General features: G+C 41.1%; 2 protein-coding genes across 2 annotated transcripts; both read left to right on the top strand.

Annotated features, from left to right (window-relative positions):
• The first annotated feature begins 8,349 nt into the window (after positions 1-8,349).
• Positions 8,350-11,592, top strand: LOC149298883 (fructose-bisphosphate aldolase B-like). The gene is made up of 8 exons (XM_089486909.1): positions 8,350-8,461; positions 8,661-8,872; positions 8,957-9,011; positions 9,123-9,283; positions 10,210-10,293; positions 10,549-10,723; positions 10,812-11,011; positions 11,497-11,592. Exons 1-8 carry the CDS (start codon positions 8,350-8,352, stop codon positions 11,590-11,592), a joined length of 1,095 nt encoding a protein of 364 aa, XP_089343035.1.
• Positions 11,593-13,735: 2,143 nt separating this feature from the next.
• On the top strand, positions 13,736-17,393 carry LOC149298882 (DNA excision repair protein ERCC-1-like). Its single transcript, XM_089486753.1, has 9 exons — positions 13,736-13,822; positions 13,935-14,156; positions 15,381-15,484; positions 15,740-15,839; positions 15,934-16,010; positions 16,343-16,442; positions 16,718-16,789; positions 17,057-17,125; positions 17,334-17,393. Exons 1-9 carry the CDS (start codon positions 13,736-13,738, stop codon positions 17,391-17,393), a joined length of 891 nt encoding a protein of 296 aa, XP_089342879.1.
• Positions 17,394-18,254: the final 861 nt, after the last annotated feature.

Raw genomic sequence — 18,254 nt, 5'->3', positions numbered from 1 at the left:
GTTTGTATTGTGAGCGGGGCGTAGCTGAATTGACTATGTACTTTCCTCTGTATGAAACTACCAATTGTTTTTGAACCTTGAAAAGGTTGCTGTAATGTCCAAAGATAATACTATATACTGTGATGTTAATACAGATGAGGCGTGGGTCCACTCACCTAGCCAAGTCAGTTCAGGCTTTATTTTTGGCCTTTCAACCTAGAGAGGTCTATATTATGGACACCCTTTGGCTGACAACAAAGCCAAGATCTCACTCGCTAGCAAAGAAATGGTTTTACAGCTCCAGGGTGAAATAGCTTCCCAAAGTTAACACTCATTTTGGTCATTAACACCTAAAAGACCCATTGGCCTATCTACAATGTGGGGTGCAGACCATCTGAGCCTGCAGTCACCTCAAAGTAACAACACTCCCCATTATGTCATTCTAAAGAAACCAGAGTTTCTGGGGCAAAGTCCATCTACATATGGCTTATCATGGTAAAGGTACTAACTTAAAACAACTGTTGGATGTTCAGAGAAGGCTGGGGTTTTTTTTTGGGGGGGGGGGTGTTTTGTTCTTTTTCTAAGGATACTACTCGCCCATTTAGTTTCTGAGTAGATTTATTTATTTACCATCACGTTTCCAGTCCCACTGCTTTTGGGACTCACTAGACTACATAACTTGGTACCTCACAGGAATACAGTTTGCCTCAACACACACACATGCCTGTCCGGCAAGTTTCTGTGAGAGCCAACCAATCTACTGTCCCTCTCCCAGCCCCGCCATGTTTAAAGCTCATCAAATTCCATATTTCAACATCTTTCAGGACTGCTGTTTTTCAGACGTCCGCTGTAACCAGCTAAAACACAGCTGAGTCACATGCCTAAAAATGGACTCTTCTTATTTTGTTATTTGCTACCTTGTGTTCAAGCCGTGAGTAACTGACAATTAGAAACAACTCCTATGATATTCTGTTACAACTCGGAATGCTCGTCAATTTTTACACCTGATGCCTCTGAGCACAATATTTGTATGGTTACCTTAAACTATTAAAGAGCTCAATCTAAAACTGCACTGTCCCGGTCCTACAAAGCCCAAATTTGGTCAAAAAAATATAATCTTAAACCCCAAGGGCTCCTTAAGATTATAGACGAACAGGGCACACATATCACAGATCTATCCTAGATCTATCTATCTGCAAGCTATTGTGAAAACCAATGGTTATGTGGAAAAGTACACCCTCTTTTGAATTCTACGGTTTTACATATCAGGACATAACAATCATCTGTTCCTTAGTAGGTTAAAAAAAAAAAGCAGGAGTGGGCATCCCAGCAAATTCATCCTAAGGCCAGACGCTCAGAGAAATTGCAAAAAAACCCATGAGTTACACTTTAGACTCTACAGGATTCCATTAGCATGTTAAAACTTCATGGCAGGGTGTGCTTTCTTTTTCTCAGAACTGTAGATAGCGCTGAACCATCTGATTCTATAAATTTTTCAAAAAGCAAACGTACCAAAGTTAAGTTCAGCTGTCAGGGAAAAATTAATGGCGCCTGTCTCTGAGCCGTAAAAGCAAACAAGCAATCGCCTACGATCCAATCTACAAAACACCTAGACTAGGGGCTGAGTGCTATAAAATATTGAGTCCCCATCTGGCACCACATTTGTGTGATCTTTACAACCACATTCTTCAAATGTATGAGCCCTGCCTAACCAAAACATAAATCAGTCTCTACTATCCTCCTATCTGCCATAACTTTTGCTAAATCAGGAACTAAAACTTCAGTCCAAAATAGTGGCCTATCAAATGCAATCGAGGTCGGCTGGTATGATTGGCCCTTCTCAGACCGGGTTTCTACAAAGTAGACACTTCACCAAAAAATGAACATACGTTAATTGCAGCTATAGCTCATATCAAACTTCATAAATCCAAATCCATTGTTCCTGGTGGGCCTGAATATCACTAACCCAATGGAATACAGCTTCGTGGCCAATTTTTGTATGATTGCTGACTGGATCACCAATTGCTTAGTGTTCACTTTCCACTCTGTAGACCAACAAATGCTACCACCATTAATCAATCTACATCCCCCTTGCGCCCTCTGGCCAGTAGGACTACAACCAAATCATATATTAATCATTGCACATAAAACCTGGCATCTAGTGAGGAAATGGCTTCAGATGAATAGCAAATATTCTGTATTTGTCTCCTTACAGGATAACCTTCTTTTTTCAGCATGGTAGAGCAGAACAATTTTTTCAGTGCTAGGAAAGTGAGTCCGTCAACCTTTACACAACTTCATTCACCAGGCCTCAAGCAATCTGCTTTCATTTCAACAGATATACATCCACATTATCTACAGTTAGCCAGTTAAAATTAAGCAGCTAATGTCAACTCAGACCATATCCCCTCCTCTTGATTTGCAGACCCACTCACACACTTTAGGACAAAGCTCCATAGCATCTTTACATAAATGAATTTGCTCGTCACATGTACTGGAAGCGCAAACACAGGGCATGGCAATTTGAACGTTCCAGAAATTGAGGTAATCGATTGCAGAAGTAAAGCTACTGAAATATAAAACATATCATACGTATGCCCAGCAGACACTTAAACAAAAATTTGACCTCACACTAATTTGGGCCTTGTTTGGCTTTTCCCTACAGGAGAAGGTCTGATATGTCACGGCTGGGGGAGAAAGCCTTGTTGCTCATTCTCTCCCCTGCTGCAAAAAAGCAATTTCTCAATTAATCCATGCTACCTCTGGACTTTGGCCATGATTTACACGCTGAGATTACTCGATATTTTTGAAATGGATTGGGTCAAATCCACAGTGACGCAAAAACCAAACCAATTTTTACACGATGGAAACCATACATAAATACTTTTTTAGATATATCTTTCCAACAGAAGCTTCTCCACACCTTTCAACACACTGGATGGTTCTCATTCCAATTGTCACTACCCAGGCTTCATGTGAATGGAATTTCAATAGGCTACATGAATTTAACACATTGTGTCGGCTGGGCCTCTCCCCCGTGGCACATGTTGAACAAGCATAGTCCAACATGGATCTTTATAGAAAATGTTCATGAAATGACCCAGATGGCACTTTAATAGGGGAGCCCATTTCTCTCTAGCACTTTTAAGGAGGCGGTGATTTTAATCGGGATCATATGTGATGATATGTGATGTTACCGCAGCTGCTCGCCCCGCGGACAAGCTGAGGCTTCATAACGGTATGTATGTTAGTATGGTGATTGTGTGCTTTTGGATATGTTAGTGTGGGGACTGTGTGTATGCGTCTGGGTATGTTAGTGTGGGGACTGTGTGTATGCGTCTGGGTATGTTAGCGTGGTGACTGTGGGTGCACGTCTGGGTATGTTAGTGTGGGGACTGTGTGTATGCGTCTGGGTATGTTAGTGTGGGGACTGTGTGTATGCGTCTGGGTATGTTAGTGTGGGGACTGTGTGTATGCGTCTGGGTATGTTAGTGTGGTGACTGTGGGTGCACGTCTGGGTATGTTAGCGTGGTGACTGTGGGTGCACGTCTGGGTATGTTAGTGTGGGGACTGTGTGTATGCGTCTGGGTATGTTAGTGTGGGGACTGTGTGTATGCGTCTGGGTATGTTAGCGTGGTGACTGTGGGTGCACGTCTGGGTATGTTAGTGTGGGGACTGTGTGTATGCGTCTGGGTATGTTAGTGTGGGGACTGTGTGTATGCGTCTGGGTATGTTAGTGTGGGGACTGTGTGTATGCGTCTGGGTATGTTAGTGTGGGGACTGTGTGTATGCGTCTGGGTATGTTAGTGTGTGGACTGTGTGTATGCGTCTGGGTATGTTAGTGTGGGGACTGTGTGTATGCGTCTGGGTATGTTAGTGTGTGGACTGTGTGTATGCGTCTGGATATGTTAGTGTGGGGACTGTGTGTATGCGTCTGGGTATGTTAGCGTGGTGACTGTGGGTGCACGTCTGGGTATGTTAGCGTGGTGACTGTGGGTGCACGTCTGGGTATGTTAGTGTGGGGACTGTGTGTATGCGTCTGGGTATGTTAGTGTGGGGACTGTGTGTATGCGTCTGGGTATGTTAGCGTGGTGACTGTGGGTGCACGTCTGGGTATGTTAGTGTGGGGACTGTGTGTATGCGTCTGGGTATGTTAGTGTGGGGACTGTGTGTATGCGTCTGGGTATGTTAGTGTGGGGACTGTGTGTATGCGTCTGGGTATGTTAGTGTGGGGACTGTGTGTATGCGTCTGGGTATGTTAGTGTGTGGACTGTGTGTATGCGTCTGGGTATGTTAGTGTGGGGACTGTGTGTATGCGTCTGGGTATGTTAGTGTGTGGACTGTGTGTATGCGTCTGGATATGTTAGTGTGGGGACTGTGTGTATGCGTCTGGGTATGTTAGTGTGTGGACTGTGTGTATGCGTCTGGATATGTTAGTGTGGGGACTGTGTGTATGCGTCTGGGTATGTTAGCGTGGTGACTGTGGGTGCACGTCTGGGTATGTTAGTGTGGGGACTGTGTGCGCCTCTGGCCAGGATTTAAAAGGTCCGTACGAGCAACTCTATTGGTTGCTGGCAGGGGCCTCCTCTGCCATCAACCAATGAAGTGCAGCTGCTCTTCATTGGTTGATGTCAGACGAGCCCCATGGTGCCAACCAATAGAGTCGCTCCTATGGACCTTTAACTCTTGACGGCGAAACTCGGCCTGGGACGGTTATAGAAGTTAAAGGTCCGTGCGAGCGGCCAGCATGGAGCGCCTCTAGCATCAACCAATTGGACCTTTAACTCCTTGCGCGATCCTTTGGATTTCCACCCCTGTTAACCCCTGTGAGGCTGCGTAAGGCTAGAAGGGGAAGGGACCAGGGAGATTAGTTGGAGATATTAACGAAGACAAACACAAAGATTCTTCGAGTTGTGTGTCTTCGTATACGTTTTGCTGCCACCATGTTCTTTTCTTTGGTATTCGGGCTGAACAACGGAAACGCACCCCTTATGTACATTTTTATGTTCGCCCGAATACGAATGCACGAGTCTCCTACGTACCTCCGGCAGATCCTGTACTTTAGTTTGCAGCTGCTAGCTGGGTAGAAACACAGATTCACTCTGCAAAACTGCTTGTAAGCCAAGTGTTGTGCATTGGTACAGGATTGAGACATTAGAATAATTTCCCTGGTCACCTATTTTTTTGTGTGAAATATTTTATTTTATTGCACATACTCTCACTTTTTATCCTATATCTCTAATCGCCCCAAAGACTCTGAACTTTGCTCTTATTTAACAAGCAATTGCTGACACATTAACCAGCATGTCTTGGGGAGGAAACACTCTCCTGCCTTGTGGAATTTGTTGGGTTTTTTTGCCTCTATTGGACAAATAAATACTCACCATTCTATTTGGTTACCTTGGACGAAATACTTAAATCAAAGAACTTGATGGGTCCCCTGCCTCTGTTCCCCCCAAATGGGAAGGCCCATCTTCCGCCTCATGACACATTAACACACACATCCAGACACTCACACTACCACAGCTAGACTTTTAACACTGACACACACTAACTCATACACACCCAGTCACACAAACACAGCTACTCTTTTAACACACACTAACACATGCACACCCAGACACTCACTAACACAGGTAAACCTTTAACACACACTAACGTATGCACACCAAGACGCTAACATGCATCCTCACACTAGCACACACATCACACCAACAAAAATAGACATACTAACACACACACTCGCATGCATACCCACATTAATATAACTAGACACACACCCCCAGACATGTACATACTAACATAACCACATGCATACTCAGACACATGTGACTCACTTGCCCTGTGTTCAGCTTTTCTTCAATGCAGCTCGAATAAACACAGTGCGAGCTCCTGTGCGACTCCCGTAGGGTCTGGGACTCGGGACTCTCCTTTTCCTTACTTGTGGACAGAGCTGTAGGTAGCTCCTTTGCCTCCCCCGAGACAAGAATGGAAAATTGTGCCCCCCAGCTATTTTTTTTATTTTTATTTTATTTACACTGCCCATAAACATACATATACACACAAACTGCCCTTACACACGACTGCCCATTTACGCTGCCTTTACACATACCTGTCCATAAACAGACATATACACATTGTGAGCTGGGATCATGTCACCACACAGTCTTAAGGTTTAAAATACCACACAAGGTTGAATTCCTTTTTTAGAAATTATAGTCCTTTTATTAAAAGGTCTGGTAAACAAACATAAAGTGTGTCATGCATGAAATAACCTGCTGGGAATACTGCGAGTTCTCTATAAACAAACAAACAAACATTCTCATGGCAAGTACTATCACCTTAGCAATCAGCGATCAGTAATTAGCTGATTAAAGCAACTGTTCTAACAAAAAAATGTTTTCTAACTTTGCACCAGAATAACATTATAAGCATAATCTCAAGTGAGCCTCCGAATTTAGTAGAATTGTTAAATGATGTTGTTGTTGCTGCACACGTTGGCTGTTTTGTTTGTTTTGCTTTGAGGCCCATCTGTCCAAAACAGCCCTTAGCAGGTATTTCTAGCACGGATTCTGAAACCCGTTGGGTTGTGCAAAGCATCGCCCCTTCTGTCCTACGTGACGGATCAGTCGATGAAACTTACTGCTGAGCAGCATCTGTGCTGCGTGAATGAACTTTGACCACTCGAAGCAAACATTGTAGGCTGATGCGATTGGCCGAGACTGAAGGTGTGACCCGCCCTCCTACAGTCCTAGAGGTGGCAGACAATATAAGGAAGCTGATGTGGCGGAATCCGTCTCAGTCCTACGGGGTTTTGTTGGAGTTTGTAGTATCCACGTACAGGTGAGTGTGGCTCGCTTGCGGTTAGGCAGGGGTTAATATAGTAGCGCTTTGTGCAGCGCATTTTCTTATGTTGAGCTTATGTGTGTATTATATACCGCATGCTTGGTACCGGGGTCTTGGAGCGATTCGGTCCTGCAAGCAAAAATTCTTTCGCTAACCAGTTAGGGGATATCGTATATGATCATGTAGGAGTTGCATGCTGTATATCTGTTCAGACGAGTGATCTATATATAATCTATATATCTTCTGTATATTCGGGCGTCCGCCCCCTAGGCTGCGCAGATACTTAGATTTCTTTTATTCGGCGTTAGGATGACTAAAGTAAAAATGGGTGGGGGGGGGGGACTTTTAGGCAGTTCTTTCTGCGCTTTTTTAATTGGACAGTCTCTTATTGTTCAAGGCACTTCTTATACAAAGTATGTGTTTCTTGGGGCACTGTATTACTAGATCCTTCCCTTTGTATATTTTACTTTTTTTTTTTTTTCTTTTCTGTTAAATCCCAATATGTACGAGTGCACCTATTGCACTTTATTGCCTACACTATATATATATAATGCCAATTAAGCAATCTGTTAGCACATAGATAGGAAATATGAACAACTATATGTCATGTTTGAGTGTGGAAGTGTATAGAAAAGCTGTAATATAGGGAGGGTAGCATTAAAAAATCTGCCCTGTCTGATGATGTGTTCTTAATTATTGTCTCGGGCTCAAGGGAACCTCTCGTACCTCCCAAAAAACACCGTTTGCAGTGAATTATTTGAAATAATTAGAATTATTCATTTTGATACATTGCACTCACAATACATGGAGTATTAAGCATGGTTTTTTTTTTTTTTGCCAACATTATTAAACTAGAATTCCGAGCCGTTATGTGGCTAATGTTTTGTGTTCTTAAAAGTAACAATTGGGCCTCTGTTCTCATTGGAAAATGTATACCTTTATTACAACTGCACAACATTACTCTTAAAATTAAGAATAAAGCTTAGTATCAGAAATCCTTAAAACCTTCTTGGGAGTATTCACCATTCTACATGCAAATTGTAAATATGTGATATTTGTGGTGTGGCTGAACACAAGTTATGACATTTAAAAATATAAAAAAAATTTTCAGAAAATGGTTGCTAGCAAAAAAAACCCTAAACCTAAACCTAAAACCCCCCCCAAATTATAATTTGTATGCTATTTCATTTAAAAAATGAGATTAATTGGTTGTACTAGGGTCGTTTTTGTTTTTTTATCGTAGGATCTGGCTTGCATTTACCTTTTGTACATGCAAACAGAATTCATTTGACCGCCGCATGTTGGGCTGGAACACGTCTGACTAGTTATCTAAATGACTGTTGACCTGTGCCCAACAGACAGTTTCTCAGAAGTGTTTACCACTATTTAGCTGGTGGAGGCGTGTATTCTTTGCTGACATGGTTCTTTTTCTGTAATATGACACTTCGCTCAGTAAGTATCATATTTGCTCTGCAATCATTGCATTCTCTTACCTTGTACCTGTTTTATTGTCAGTTTTTCAGAATGTCTCCAAAACATCCAGCCCTCTCTCCGGAGCAGAAGAAGGAGCTCTCCGAGATTGCTCTCCGTATAGTTCAACCAGGCAAGGGGATTCTGGCAGCAGATGAGTCCGTGGGTAAGATACCCTTGTAGATACCTTCTCTTGAAGTTTTTCTCTGCTCCATCAATAGTAATTATCCGAATATTCTTTATTCTTGTTCTATCTATTTTGCATCTCTGTGGTTAACTGAAACTTTTCTGGTCCTTAAGCTCCTTTCTTGAACAATACTCTTGTCTGACAAGAAGTGCAATGTCTTAGAGATGCTGTCTCACAGGCACCATGGGAAGCCGCCTCAAGCGCATTAACGTAGAGAACACAGAGGAAAACAGGCGTGCTTTCCGAGATCTCCTCTTCTCTTCCGATGCCGCTCTGAATAAGCATATTGGAGGTGTTATTCTTTTCCATGAGACGGTGTATCAGAAATCTCGCAATGACATTCCGTTTCCCCAAGTCCTTAAAGATCTCGGGATTGTTGTTGGAATTAAGGTCTGTATTGTGAACTTCACTTAACGGTGCCACTTTTGATTTTTTTTAAAGTTATTTTTATAATTTTGCCATCTGTTTTAACAGGTAGATAAAGGTACCGCTTCTTTAGCTGGGACAGATGGAGAGACCACAACACAAGGTAAGTGTTTTATAATGCCTATCAACTTACTGAATCTCTTCCTCCTGATCTGTCACTCCTGCCTTTTCGCACTCTCCTATTACCTCTGATTGTTTGGATGTTTAATCTCAGGTCTGGATGGACTTGCCGAGCGCTGCGCTCAGTATAAAAAGGATGGAGCTGATTTTGCCAAGTGGCGTTGTGTGTTGAAGATCTCAGACTCTGCTCCCTCAAGTTCAGCTATTTATGAGAATGCCAATGTACTGGCACGGTATGCCAGCATCTGCCAGCAGGTGATTACAGTACTGGTACTCGGTACTAGACCTTTTCATTGATGTCTACTTAAGTGAAAACTCCCACTTTTTTCTGGTTGTGGCATAATAGTTATGGCTCCTTCCCTTGAACCAATGCCTGTACTAAATCCACTGTTTGCTACATGCCAGCTGTGCTTTTCCCAGCCAGATTTAAGACTTCATGGGGCTGTACTAGCCTACACAGAAGTCAGATGCCCGATACGTAAAGCCGCATATTGGTGGCTTGCGTATGTGGTGTCTGAGACCATTTGCAGCATCAATTCTGATCTCCAGGAGGCTTTCGGGTTGCTTCCATAGGTAGCAGAGGATCATAGGTAGATAAGTACTCATGTGAAACACATGGGTAAGTGAAAAGGTTAAAAACTTTATAGCAATTTTAGTGGAAGCATAACATATGTAATAATTGCATACATTAATGCTTGATAAAAAATATAGGAAAACATGGTGGGAATCCCCCTTTAAAACACTACTACATTACTGCGTTGTGCCTAAAACGCCCACTTTACCTGACTTCTGTACAATACTTTACAAGCCTATACCACCTGTATTCTACTAATGTAGCAGCACTCATACCTAGTCAAGTGATCTTTATGGCCGGTATGTGCAATTCTAGGTATAACATTAAATGTGTCCCAGCAAGGAAATATCAGTTTGGGGTACTGACTACTGAGTTAAGGATTTTGTCAATTCAAGGACCTTTGAAAAGTGTGGGATAAACTTATGAGCCCACAATACCAGAATGCTTTTCAGTCAACCATCAAGTTCTATTATATTTAACTGAATTTCATCCTAGAAAAGCGCTTTACCCTGCTGTATAGCAAAACAACAAACCAGCTGCCTGAATCTTGAATGGTAAATACGTACACATTAATTTAATGCATTATCTCTTGCACTCTGTTCTGTAGAATGGCCTTGTTCCAATCGTAGAGCCTGAAATCCTGTCCGATGGTGACCATGATCTCCAGCGATGTCAGTATGAGACAGAGAAGGTGAGAGCATCATGGAAACCAAAGTTCTTTGGATCGGGGCGGGTTGTTTGTTATAAGATAGCTTTTATTTTACTTATCACGCCTAATCTTACATCTACCTCCCTGTAACACAGTTTCTCTCATTCATCTCTCCTTTCCTCCATCCTCTATTCCTATATGTGGGTGCATGAAATAAAAGTGCAGTGAAAACCAATCTAAAAGACCTCACACTTTATCTGTGTGTTGTAATTAAACCCGATCTGTCTTTATATACAGGTTCTCTCGGCTGTGTATGCAGCTCTTATACAGCACCATGTTTATTTAGAAGGAACCCTTTTGAAGCCAAATATGGTGACAGGTGGACAATCCTGTCCCCAGAAATTCACCCCAGAGGAGGTTGCCATGGCTACTGTCACAGCACTAAGAAGGACTGTTCCCGCTGCTGTACCTGGTAACACTTTATCTCTGTTATTTTCTGTATATGCCTGTAATTTTATTGAAAACATCCATTAAACACTGTGCTTTTGATGTGTTTTCAGGCATCTGTTTCCTCTCAGGAGGTCAGAGTGAAGAGGAGGCATCTCTCAATCTGAATGCTATGAACCGCTGTAGCCTTGGTCGTCCATGGCGCCTTTCTTTCTCCTATGGACGTGCTCTTCAGGCCTCTGCACTTGCTGCTTGGCTCGGAAAAGCCGGAAATGAGAAAGCGGCACAGGAAGCCTTCCTCAAGAGAGCACAGGTTAGGAAATATAATGTCACTGAAATATTCAGCAACTCGAAGGAATGGTTGTTTATGGTTACTATTATAGTCTATGGAGTGCTTTTATGTATAATGCAGATATTCTGCTGTTTAGATAAACAAACAGCTCCTGTGGGACTAAATTGAATTGTTAAAGGGACAGTTAAATGTTTGCATTTTTTTGCAAAATCTAAATAAATAAAGCACTTACCAGAACCAGTGCTGGAGGTGAGGTACAGCTGAACACATCTCCTGCATGGGAAAATACCTGGTGGGGGCTTGCAGGAAGGAACAAATGCATATGGAGGGGGTGTTCTGATGAATATGCATTTGCAAGACAGACACAATGAAAATGTAAAGGTACCACATATTATATGCATTAAAGTACATTTGAAGGCTTGTGGTCCCTTGAATATTTTGCTGTTTTGACTGATTATTTTTAGATCATTTACTAATGCACTGTTTTTTTGGGTTTTTTTTTGCAGATTAATAGCCAGGCGTCTCTTGGGCAATACGTTCCACAGGGATCTTCAGATTCAGTTGCCTCTCAGTCTCTCTTCCAACCCAGTTATAGCTACTAATAATATTTTGTACTGTAACATATAGTGCCTCCTTGCCAACAGCTGCTAACCATCATTATTAATACAACCTAGCAACACAAACTGATCAAATGGGGCGAAGTCTACATTAAAGTCCACATAGATGAAACGGTTTTGTGCATACCAAAAATTTGCATGTAAACACTTTTGTATCTTGTGGGATATTTGAGGCAGGGCAAGGTATACAACTTAAAGCGTTTTAAACAAAATATCGATGGATCCAATGTATTTGTAGTTCAACTTTCTCCCTCTTCTTTTACAAAGATCTCGTCTTTCAGCCCACAGAATAGAAAGTTTTGCAGTACTTGTAATGTTGAATGTAAAACAAACAGAATAGGTTTCAACTGATTTTTGGGGTTAGGTGTTTGTGGTGGAAATTACATCAAAATCTTTCTCTTACCTGCTGCTATGACCTACTTCAGAGTCCCCTAATAAAATGAACTTTATGAACTGAGAATTTGTGTGTCATATTTTTTGGTGTGTATTCAGATATTGTAATTATTTGTCTTATTATTAGAGAGGAGGATCCAGGTCCCCTGCAGTGCTGTGGGGGATGTGGATCTTAGTGTAAGAGTGTGACCTCTATTTGGAATATAAGACGAGGGGTATTTTTCAAAGCATTGGCTCTGAAAAAATCCTCATCTTATATTCAATAAAATTGATTCAACAAATCAATAATGAAAAACAATCGTTTTACAGTTTTATATTCTGTACTGCACAAATCATAGAAAATTTTATAGATTTGTATTTTTGCTATAAATTATAGTGAGTATTGTTGAGGTTTAATATTTTGTGTTGAATTATACGCTTTGGTATGATCTGAATCAGAGATAAAATATCTTTATATTTTGTGGGCGTGGTACTATAATAATAGCGGCTGAATTTTGCATATTTGATGAAATATTGGTTTTGCATATTTTAGCTCATAATTGACCAATCAAGAATATATACATCATTTTATTAAAGCAGTAACCAATACATTAAGAAATCGCTTACTTTGCCTGATTAACCCTTAGAGCAACCACAGGATGTACAAGGCTTCTGTGAAAGGGGAAAGATGCTCTGACTTCCTCTTAATAAGCTGATTATCATACACGAACTTTAACAGCAGGTTACCTGATCCTGGAACTGGCTGTTACCATGGTAACAAAGAATATACAATCGGCAGTCCAGCATACAGGGGAAAAAATCCCTGACCTCTGCTACCACAGGGGTGACGTCATATGGGTGTCATATGCTACACTATCCCTAAGCAATAAATAAAAACACAAACATGCATTTATTGAACTAACCTGTGTGTCAACATTTTGAAACACAAAGGGTGCTGATAAGCTTTTGCGTTCTTCAACTCCCATCGCCGTCAGCCAGAATACTATTCATGACCACGTAGACGTTGCACGCGTGAGACTCAATATGTAAAAGCATTACTAAATGTACTTTTTTTAAATTCATATTACTAGTTCGATTATATCAGCGACTGTCTAAAATGTTGTTTGTAGCGCAATGGAGTAAATTCACATCTACTGCTAACGCGCGGTCAGCATTATGATAAGAGAAAAGAACGTGAATTTTCCTCGACTCATTAATGATGACAACTCAGTGGGGCCGACTTTTATTCAGCGACAAATAGGATTAAAGACGAGGAGGGAGGACTACATTACCCAGCATGCAATGTTTCCGCAGAATTTCCTCGTTAGTCTTTACTTGTTACGCGTACCGTGTGCGACGGGCAGAAAGTATGATGGTCAACTATAACGTCTCAGTATTATTAATCAGTATTCCCAAAGTATGATGTTGGGGTATCTTTTTTAATCTGATCGTGATGGTATATTGTTTGGGTTGTTGAGTTATTGTGCGTACGCTTTGTATCAGTATACGTATGTAGTAAAGCGTTGTGATAAAACAGAATTAGCTTCATTTAAAAAGTGCCGGTTTATCTTGGCTCTGCACAAATATGTTGTGAGGAATCTCATGACGTGTGGTGTAATAGACAGAAGCGGAGTCCTTTCCCTGCGTGCAGGTGTACTAAAGGGGGGTATTTGATTAATTTAATATACATTTTTTTTTATAATGTCACTTGTGCCTAACTAGGAAATGCAAGCCTTTGCTCTTTAACAGTTACAGGATGGAGTCACACCAAGAGGAGAAGAAAACAAAAGAAACAGAGCCAAAGAACTTCATAATTCCCTCTCAATTGCCAGAATTGTCCCAGGTAAAAGACCTTATTTCTGGTTATTTAAGCACAGTTATCTGGTGTTTAGGAAAGTATCACTTTAAAAACCAATTTCCCAGTGAACCCTATTTCTCATTATCCGCCACCCCAGGTACGTTCTCTTTTCCAAGCTCCAACAGCGACGTCGGCGGTCCCGGTGGCGTCGGGTCAGAGTTATGCTGATTACGTTTTCCGGCAAGAGCCTAGAATACCTAAACAACCTGCGAAGAACTCCGATCCGAGAGAGGATACGGCCCTGCCTAAAGGACAACTTCCAACTACAGCCACAAAGCCGGGTGGAGGAAGAAGCTGCATTGTGGTCAGCACACGACAGGTGATTACGTCCTCTGTATACAGGGTAACCTAGACCAGCTTGTTTCAATGCATGTGATTTGTTTAGATTTTTCAAAAGCATTTTATTGTTCTATTAAAACAAAGCTTACTGTACAGTACTAGTGTGCCGCCTTAGGCCTAATGCTATGTAATGTGTATATTAAAGGGTAATGTGTATATTAAAGCATTATATACAGTGCTATATACAGTAATCTAGGTTAGCCTTGACAAAAACCTGGTTTTATCTCTGTGATGGGAACTGGGTACTCCCGCCTAGCTACGCTTCCTTCTGATACACCTGTGGTTAAGCCCTTCGGCTACCAGAACCAGCATTGGCACTGTGGCTAGCCGTAGCATAGTGTATTCAGCGCATGTACTGTCCGTAAAAGGACAGTGGGTTATTACAGCAGCCCACCCCAAGCATTAGACAGAACCAATGTTGAGGTGAAAGGAGTGACTTTTATTGAAGGCACACCAGTATTTAAACAGTACATGGAGGTAATTTATATACAACAGTCACAGCAAGCCACACATAGTTCTCCATCAGGCCCTCCTTTGTACATGGCTCAGTATTGTACCCGGCCCACCTCGGCCCACTAGCAGGTCGCTGATGTAGTCTGTGGGGACGATGGTAAACATGGCGGTTCCCTGACTTTTGGCTGAAAATGGCTGAATATCAGGTCTTGGTGCAAAACTGGCGGTATCTGTCCTGTAGATCCTCACCCGATGTAGAGTAACACACCCCACATAAACCCCCTCCCAAAAACAGAACCCCTTTACAAGACCAGGGTCCATAGTCTGTAGGAAGGAGGCTGGCCTCCAGGAGCTTTTATATGCAGACCTGCCTTTGTCAGTTATTTGATATTTTGGGTGACTTTCCTTGCTCAAACACCTTGCTGATTCTTTATGGCAATGCTATGAAGTCCATTCTAAAACATGTTTTAATTCAAGTTCCAATAATAAACAAATATTTATCTGCAAGCCTATGGGCTCTCAGTCATGGTATTTTGGGTACCTTTGTCTACTAAAGAAGCCCTGTGAGTTGGTGTAAGCACGTCAGGCTAAAATGTAGTATATCTAGATAGTTATCAGTGTGCAGTCCTCAATAGATGTCGGTAGATCTAGATCAGACCTCTGTCATCCCTGATTAAGAACAAAGCTTTTACAGACTGTATGTGTGCTTCTCATGTAAACCTGCTTCTTTACTTTATCTACTGGAACACAGAGAGGAAACCCACTCCTTAAACATGTGCGAAATGTGCCCTGGGAGTTTGGTGACATTGTGCCAGATTACTTACTAGGGGAAACCTGCTGTGCTCTTTTCCTTAGGTAAGTAGAATATTTTTTTTGTATGACGCCAAGTGTAGATTTGCAAGTGTACTACTATTTCATAGTTCGGATGCTTTTTCAACATAAATTTTCACTTAAGGCTGGAAAAGTATTACGGTCAAACCTAAAAGGCAGGTTCTTAGTGGCATCTTAATGCATTCATGAATTGCCTGAGTCAACGCCTGTATTTCGTATTACTTAATTTTATCAATTTAACAATCCAAATTAGTTATATGTGCAATGTGCTTCTTACAGCTTGAGGTATCACAATCTGAACCCGGAATATATACATACTCGCCTGCAGTCTCTTGGTCAGTCTTATGCACTTCGTGTGCTTCTGGTACAAGTTGATGTGGTGAGTCTAATTATACATAATACTTTATGTATGCAGAATGGATACTATTGGGCATATTCTTGTCACTTTCTGACCTTTCCTTACACTGTTTCAGAAAGACCCTCATTTTGCCTTAAAGGAATTGGCAAAAATTTGCATCCTGTCTGACTGCACATTAATATTGAGCTGGAGGTAAGAGGAGGAAAAACATTGACTGTGAAAAGTTTGTAAGATAAGGTAGATGACACAAAGAGAATCACTAGAATTTGAAGTTTTACTTTATTGTGGACCGCATGTGTATATTACTTTGTCCAAGAAATGAATATGACACAATTATATACTCTGTTTTGACTACGTTAATCTGTCTAGTCTCTGATACTGACAGCATTCTTCTCAAATTATTGAGATAAACTTTTTGAAACCAATAAAAAAAGATGTAACAAACAATATTGTGAAGCTGGGTGGAGGGGTAATCAATTTAAGACAGCATGAGCTGTTTCTTATCATAGCCACTTTTCCCATAGCCCAGAAGAAGCCGCACGCTACCTAGAGACCTATAAATGCTATGAGCAGAAACCAGCTGATGCCTTGAAAGAGAGGACTGAGAGAGACTTCATGCCAAGGGTGAGATTAATTGAACAACTAGAAGATGTCATAAGAGGTTTGTTGTTCCCCAAGTGGAAGGGTCTGGGAGCCCCGTGGCATCTGTAGTGAGCTTCCTTTTGTGTTAACTACCCACAGCCACACTGGCACAAAGCAGTACAAGCTGACCATGCAAGATGTATGCTCCTAACCGACCCTTCCCAACCAAGATTATAGAAATTTATACACATTCGAATTGTTAATTGCACCAAAATAAATGTATTTTGTATCTTAACGTATTACTCTTTCAATTTCAGATGATGGATTGTCTCACAACCATACGATCTGTAAATAAGACAGATAGCTGCACTCTGATTTCTACATTTGGGGTCAGTATTTTTGTGCAGCTATAACAGAACACCAAAAGAGATTGAATCGTTTGAAAAAACATTTAAACAGACACTTTTTTCCATGTTTTTTTTCAGCCTCTATAACTGTGTTACAGTTGTGGATATTCCTGTGTCTGCTTACACATTAAGACAAATGTTAAGTTTGCTAACTTAATCTTTATAACAAAGCAAGGCTGTTCCAACTTTCAAACATGTACTGTTGTAGTTACAAATAGGCTTTGTGTGATATATTTTTTTTGTTTTTAGACTTTAGCTGATGTTGCTAATGCTTCTCGTGAAGATTTGTCTCTTTGCCCAGGGCTTGGTCCGCAAAAGGTAAGCCTTTAGCTTTACATGCAAGGGACAGGCATCAAGCCATCCTGATTTCAAGACCAAAGACTGAATTCTTTACATCAGGAAAAGCCGACAGATTAGGTGGTTCTGACTTGCTGTGGTTCCGACTACCTCTCAATTTCACTCTCTCTTTTGTTATTGGTTAGTATGTCCTTCTAACCTTTCCAAAATGTTTGTTCATCTTTCTTAGGCTAAAAGACTATTTGATACACTACATGAACCATTTATGAGACCCACCACATCAACATGAGAGTCCACGGCACATGTGTAATCACTGAGCAGTTACGGTTAAGGGATCTTTCCGGATGGACAGCCGCATACAATTATTTGAAGCCTCCATGACCCCCCTTTTTTCACACTTGTTTATTGGGTACTGTATATGTTTCTATAAATAATAAACACGCTTATGTTTGGGTGACTGACTCTTTATTGTCTATAAACAGATACAATACAACTGTTCATGTTAAAAAATACTTACAAAATAACATACTGTACAAAAAGGGAAGGTTGCTCCCTATTACATATACTTAATACACACACCCAAAACGTAACCTGTATTAAAACCCCTTATCCTATAGAATTTAGGTCTTGCACATTAGGTGAACTATAGTAATTTTATTAGTGTTAAAAAGTGGTTGTAAAATACTACAGGTTTGGTTTTTAAAAGGAACACTCATCCTCAAGATTGTATTTCTAACACATGTCCATTTTTCATGGGCTCCAATGCATTTTACTGTAGGCAAAATAGATTTGGAAAATGAAGCCAGCTGGCAGCATCTACTGAAACGTGGAAACATCAATATGTAAACTTCTTGCTCCATCAACTTCAGTGAGAGCTACTGAGCATGTGCAACAATCCCCGCCATGCTTTCAGTAGAGACAGCTGGGAGGGGGAGAAGCCCTCTATTCACTAAGCCCCTAGAGGATGTTTGCAATTGGGGGAATAATATATAATTATATGATGTGTGCCCCTTTCCCAAGGGAATATAAACTGATAAAAATGTTAAATTCTGTGGGCAGCACCATACACCCACATATCAACACCAGAAAATCTACATGTGCATATGTTTATAAGTGCATGTTTCGCATAGATGGCCGATTGATCCCCACA

The sequence above is a fragment of the Sceloporus occidentalis genome, unplaced genomic scaffold, assembly GCF_023333645.1.
Source record: "Sceloporus occidentalis isolate IW3139 unplaced genomic scaffold, rSceOcc1.0.p SCAF_30, whole genome shotgun sequence".
NCBI lineage: Eukaryota > Metazoa > Chordata > Lepidosauria > Squamata > Phrynosomatidae > Sceloporus > Sceloporus occidentalis.
This window is presented reverse-complemented; position numbering and strand designations above follow the sequence as displayed.

Coding starts and splice junctions, on each gene's coding strand:
- LOC149298882 (XM_089486753.1), top strand. CDS start 13,736: ATGGAGTCACACCAAGAGGAGAAGAAAACAAAAGAAACAGAGCCAAAG. Junction 16,011..16,342: donor ACATTAATATTGAGCTGGAG/GTAAGAGGAGGA, acceptor CTTTTCCCATAG/CCCAGAAGAAGCCGCACGCT. Junction 17,126..17,333: donor CAGGGCTTGGTCCGCAAAAG/GTAAGCCTTTAG, acceptor CATCTTTCTTAG/GCTAAAAGACTATTTGATAC.
- LOC149298883 (XM_089486909.1), top strand. CDS start 8,350: ATGTCTCCAAAACATCCAGCCCTCTCTCCGGAGCAGAAGAAGGAGCTC. Junction 9,012..9,122: donor TGGAGAGACCACAACACAAG/GTAAGTGTTTTA, acceptor GTTTAATCTCAG/GTCTGGATGGACTTGCCGAG. Junction 11,012..11,496: donor CCTTCCTCAAGAGAGCACAG/GTTAGGAAATAT, acceptor TTTTTTTTGCAG/ATTAATAGCCAGGCGTCTCT.